Source organism: Fukomys damarensis, unplaced genomic scaffold (assembly GCF_012274545.1).
Source record: "Fukomys damarensis isolate Sample0158 unplaced genomic scaffold, DMR_v1.0_HiC HiC_scaffold_73810, whole genome shotgun sequence".
Lineage (NCBI taxonomy): Eukaryota > Metazoa > Chordata > Mammalia > Rodentia > Bathyergidae > Fukomys > Fukomys damarensis.
The window spans coordinates 5,196-11,179 of NW_022974722.1; the positions used below are offsets into that span (position 1 = coordinate 5,196).

General features: G+C 37.6%; 1 protein-coding gene across 1 annotated transcript; it reads left to right on the top strand.

Moving 5' to 3' along the window:
* Positions 1–2,767: 2,767 nt before the first annotated feature.
* Positions 2,768–3,832, top strand: LOC104858075 (olfactory receptor 4P4). The gene is given in 2 exon segments (XM_019206650.1): positions 2,768–3,552; positions 3,676–3,832. Coding segments are annotated over 2 exon segments (942 nt in total).
* Positions 3,833–5,984: the final 2,152 nt, after the last annotated feature.

A 5,984-nucleotide genomic window follows, 5' to 3' on the forward strand; every position in this document is an offset into this window, starting at 1 on the left:
CAAATTAGAATAATTTGCTTAGTCAATCGGGGGACTTCACATAGAAAAGGAGAGATGGTATTCCAATTCTAGGAAGGGAGGGAGTAAAAGTTCAAGAATGTACTTTGAATTCTAAAAAGAACATCATTCTGTGAAGGATTCTTAGAGACAGGGTATTACACTCATCCTACAGAGACATATGTAGGAGCTGAGAGGATGAGCTCACACATTAAGAAATGGTAGTGATAGGACTTGCCCTCCATTTCTTTTCTCCTCTTTATTTTTCTTACATGAACAGTAGCCTAGAATGCCATATCATTACTCACCTTTGGAAGAATAAAAGATAAATCACTCCCTCTAAAAGTACGTGAGCTGTTCCAGGGTTCCAGTGTTGGTGTACACATTTAAGAAGCCTGAAGTGGTTTGGTTTGTGGTTTTTATCTAGAGATTGCTTAAACCTTCTTTGAATGGCTAAAGAGGGACAAGGATTGAAACCAAGGTGTCTTTGCTTTGACTGATATATTCAGACACATGTGCAATTTCAGTCGGGAAGGAAGAGGTTTGATTTCAAATTTATTCAATCGCTTTAGTTTTTTTGTTTTGTTTTGTTTTGTTTTTACTCTTTAAAGGACTCTTGAGATGCTTCTGAACTCATCTGTAAAAAGGCAGAAAAAAGCTCAGCCTTTAAGACTTGGTTAGCTTGCTGTACATTGGTTATTTAACTATGTACAAATTCTCTCACCTGCTTAAGCCTAAATGGATTTCATTTATTTTTCTTTGTGTTGCGTTGCTAGTAGCAGAACAACATTCATCCACCACTGCATCCTGGTAAGTGCTCATTCCCGTCTATTATCAAAGGTGAGACTCAGTACCAATCACTAATTTTACACAGTAAGATATATTTTCTTACATTTCAAATAAAGTAAAAGCTCTTTTTCAAATAAAATATCAAGTTTCCAAAAATCACATCCAAAGTGACTGGCGAGATTATGCCATGCGATCAGAGCTTAACCCACATCATAAAGAATAGATTTTTCCTGGTAAAATTTTAAAATGCTAACAATTAATCACAGTAATACTGTGTGTGCGAAGCAGTCACAATCAAACAGAAAAATGATCCGGTAGAGAAATTAACCATCCATCCTACGCTTCTGCTCAGGGCAGCTCGAAATCCAAATAATATTTTTAGGAAACTCCACAAATGACATTTGTCTCAAAAAACTCTTATCCTTACTCAGAATGTTAATTTCATTTAATCCTCTTTCTATGCATATATTTTTCAGTTAGATTTTAAATTGTTTATATATAATTACTTTTATGAACACAGAAATGCATGTCAATTCATTTTTAGAAAAATCCAAACATTATTATATTCAATCTCATTATTTTAGCCAAAACAGCAAAGTATTTTTTTCTCATTTAACGGGAAAGTATGTACTGTAGTAGCCTGATGTGGGGAAGATCCGAACCTATTGCTCAAAAAAAAGGTGACATTAATCTAAGTCTCATGGAAATGAATGTGTTTTATTTTAAATTCAGGCTCTGCTCAAAGGTGGTTATTTATTTTTTGAGTAAGAACATTAGCTAAATCACTGCTACGAGGAATAGTGGAGGAAATTTAGGAGATTTTACCAACAGGCAAAGTATGTGGTGAGGGCTGAGAATGTGTGTTATCAAAGGGCATGCATTTTAAGGTGATTTGTTAGGAATCCATTGTAAATAGGTTAACTTAAAATTATAAAAACAAACTGGGCATGGTGGCACAGGCCTGTAATCCCAGCACACGGGAGGCTGAGGCAGGAGGATCATTGTGAGTTCGAGACCAGCCTGGGCTACATAGTGAGTTCTGTCCAGGTCAGTCTCAACTACATAGTGAGAGCCTGTCTCAAAAAAACAAAACAAAAAAATTATAAAAACAAAAATTGATGGAAATAATTCAGTGTCATCTTTTTAGCAGCATCAGAAACTGTAACAGTTTAACTCCAAGTCAAGATGGACTTTGGGTATCCAAATGCTATGGGTTGGATACAATGTTCACAGAATGACTAGAGAGTCCCACCATTCACTTATTTTCTTTGGCTTGAAATTAAAGTCTCTCTCTGATAAAGGAAGAAATTGAGAGGTTGACTGAGAATAACAAGCTCAAAATATTTTAAAATTGTTGTATTTGCACAAAATCTACTGAACTATTTTCCATGATATTTATATAGCATTAGACAACTACTATTCATACTCTTGTTTACACGATATCCACAAATATGTCTAGAAATTACAGAGTCTTCATATTCTACAGTAAATGTCACAAGGGTAGGTATTGAAGAGAGGGAATGTTTTCCCACTTTATTTGTGCTCAAACAAATCAGAAACTTTACACAAGACACAGGCATGGTGTGGTATGGTGCAAAGAATACAGACTGTGTCCCATCTGTCTTCTGTAAAGTACATTTCTGCCTGGACAGCTCATGGAGTTGGAAAAAATGATTGAATTAGACAAAGGTAGAAAAGTGCAAACCTTTGATCACAAGATTAAAAGCTATTTGGCTTATGAAATATAACGCCCTGCATTATGAGCAAACTTTAGTATAATATTCTCAAGTGTGGAGCCTTGTAAAAATTTTTTATTGTTTATTTGGTGGTTCAGTTTTCTCCAGGATCCCTGAATGAAGTAAAATTGCATCTACTTAGTTCCTCAAATAGAATATGATATTTGCACTATTCAAGAAGCACCTGTAAGTATGTTTGTGAATTGCATCATTTCAGGTGACTTTTTTTTTGTCTGAACCAGACCATGGAAAAGGGGCATAATATCACTGTATTTATTCTCCTGGGAGTCTCCCACAGCAAGAACACTGAAATCTTTTGCTTTGTATTATTATTATTTTGCTAACTTGCTATTTGGCTGGGGAATGTGCTCATAATGATTTCTATCACACGCACGCAGCTAATTGACCAGCCCGTGTATTTCTTCCTGAATTATCTCTCCCTCTCGGACCTTTGTTATACATCCACGGTGACACTCAAGCTAATGACTGACCTACTGGCAGAAAGAAAGACGATTTCCTATAGTAACTGCATGCTACAGCTTTTTAGCACCCATTTATTTAGAGGCATCGAGATCTTCATCCTCACGGGGATGGCCTATGACCACTACGTGGCCATCTGCAGGCCGCTGCACTACACTGTAATCATGAGCAGGCCCAGGTGTAACTGGATCATCTCAGCCTGTTGTTCTGGGGGATTCCTGCACTCGGCCAGCCAGCTCCTCCTCACCGTCTTCTTACCGTTCTGTGGTCCCAATGAGATAGACCACTACTTCTGCGATGTGTACCCTTTGCTGAAGTTGGCTTGCATGGACACACACACATTTGGTCTCTTGGTCATTGCTAATTCAGGCTTAATTGCTTTGGTGACCTTTGTAGTCTTGATGTTGTCTTACTTTTTCATACTGCAAGCCTTAAGAGCATGTTCAGTGGAGAGCCGCACCAAAGCGCTTTCCACCTGCAGTGCTCACGTAGCTGTCGTGGTCTTGTTTTTCACACCTGCGTTATTCATTTACATCAGACCAGCAACAACGTACCCAGAAGATAAAGTATTGGCTCTCTTCTACACCATCATCGCTCCCATGTTCAACCCTCTGATCTACACAATAGCTGTCGTGGTCTTGCTTTTCACACCTGCGTTATTCATTTACATCAGACCGGCAGCAACGTACCCAGAAGATAAAGTATTGGCTCTGTTCTACACCATCATCGCTCCCATGTTCAACCCTCTGATCTACACGCTGAGGAACACGGAGATGAAGAATGCCATGAGAAAAGTTTGGCTTCATCAAATCCTACTGAAAAACAAGTAAATTTCTGAGTTATTTCTGCTTTTTACTCCACGGTTCCACGAGACATGGTACTAATAAAATCATTCTCACCTTCCTGACATTGTTTGGATATATAAATGGACAAACACTAAAAATTTTCTTTTTGAGCTAGGTGTGGTGGTGCATGCCTGTAATCCCAGCACTCGACCCTACTGAAAAACAAGTAAATTTCTGAGTTATTTCTGCTTTTTACTCCATGGTTCCATGAGACACGGTACTGATAAAATCATTCTCACCTTCCTGACATTGTTTGGATATATAAATGGGCAAACACTAAAATTTTTCTTTTTGAGCTAGGTGTGGTGGTGCATGCCTGTAATCCCAGCACTCGGGAGGCTGAGGCAGGAGGATCGCTGTGAGTTCAAGACCAGCCTGGGCTACATAGTGAGTTCCAGGTCAGTCTCGATTGCATAGTGAGACCCTATCTCAAAAAACAAAAAAAAACAAAAATTTTTTTCTTTCTGTTGTTTTATTTTATGTTTCTACATTGGAACCCCTCCAGCAGATTGAGGGTAAAGACCACCCTGGGCTACATAGTGAGTTCCAGGTCAGTCTCGACTACATAGTGAGACCCTATCTCAAAAAACAAAAAAAAAAACAAAATTTTTTTTTCTTTCTGTTGTTTTATTTTATGTTTCTACATTGGAACCCCTTCATCAGATTGAGGGTTTTTCTTATTCATACTCTCATCAATCTTGCTTAATTGTTAAGATTATACACACATTATGAAATTACTATATTTATTTTTTAAATAAATGATTATATGATATTGTCCTGAAAAAAGAATAGATTTTACACTTCAGAGTCTTAAAATTAAGGGCCTTAACCGAATAAAATATCGCCTTCAATTTTTAAAACTTCTTACAGAAAAATGCATATAGCACTGATATGTAATGCCTGAATTTTTGCAAACTGAGCACTATCATAAAATCAGCAACCCAAGTAACAGCAGAAGTTATCAGTACCCCAGACGTCCTTCTCACTTCTCTGAATTAATACATCCCAAAGTTAAGCATAATCACATCTCTAAAATTAATGTTACCTGTTTCTGGAATTTGTAAAATAAGACTCACACAGATTATCCTCTTTTGAGTCTATCTCTTCCGTTGCTGTGCTTGTGAGAATCTTTTTGCAGGTTTGTGCGTGATGTGACTTTTTTCATTAGTGTGTAGCCTCTCACTTTGTGAGTATACAATCGAGCATTTTTCCCTTCCTTGGCGACTAGATGTTTGTGCAGTTTCTATTTGAGAATTCTGTGTATTTCGCTGCTCTCACACTTTTCCTCATGGAATATACATTAAATGTCCTCTGTTGCTTCCCCATTGTAGTGTAGATAAGAAAATGTTTTCAGAAAATAATGACCCATTTCAATACTTTCCCCTGCTACAGTTCTGTTTTGTAATAGAATACATCAAAGTTCAAAAGGAAACAGTTATTCCTAGGAAAACACCAGGGTGAGTGTAAGAAAAGGCTTTGAAATAGGTGAGACGTGCCTGTCCCTTCCAGCATCCATGCAGTGAGATGTGGAATGTGTCACGCTGACTGGCGAAAGCTGCCTGTCTGTCATAGATTTTTTTGTTTCTGTTTTTGGTACTGGGGATCAAACTCGGAACCCTGCACTTGAGAAGTGGGCGGTGGAACCACTGAGCTAAATCCCCAACCTAATCATAGATTTAAAAAAAAATCTGAATACAATCATTTACCCAATGGTGCTTAAAAGTATATAAATAAAAGACTCTCCCAGGCATGTCTTATTAGGTTATGTTAGTTAGGTGGGTTAACAAATAGGTAATTCCTAATAGGACACTTTGTTGAATGGGATCTTTTGGGCAGCAGTTGGAGTTTGTTGCCTTGTTAAGTTTAACAAGTAAATTCTGAATTTAGATTCCAGGTAAGAAAATCTCGACTTCATGCATTCCCAGTAAGGGCAACAATTCCACATTAAAAACTCATGCTATCACTGATAGCAGATCCTATCATCTCAGCACACACACACACACGCACACATGCATACAAGTTCACAGACATAGTATAGAAAGTAAGACCTTCAGAGGGGACTTTATTTCTGGCATAATTGGAATAAATCTGCTTATCTAGAAGACTAAAAATGAAAGGAAATATTTAGTGTTGTGTC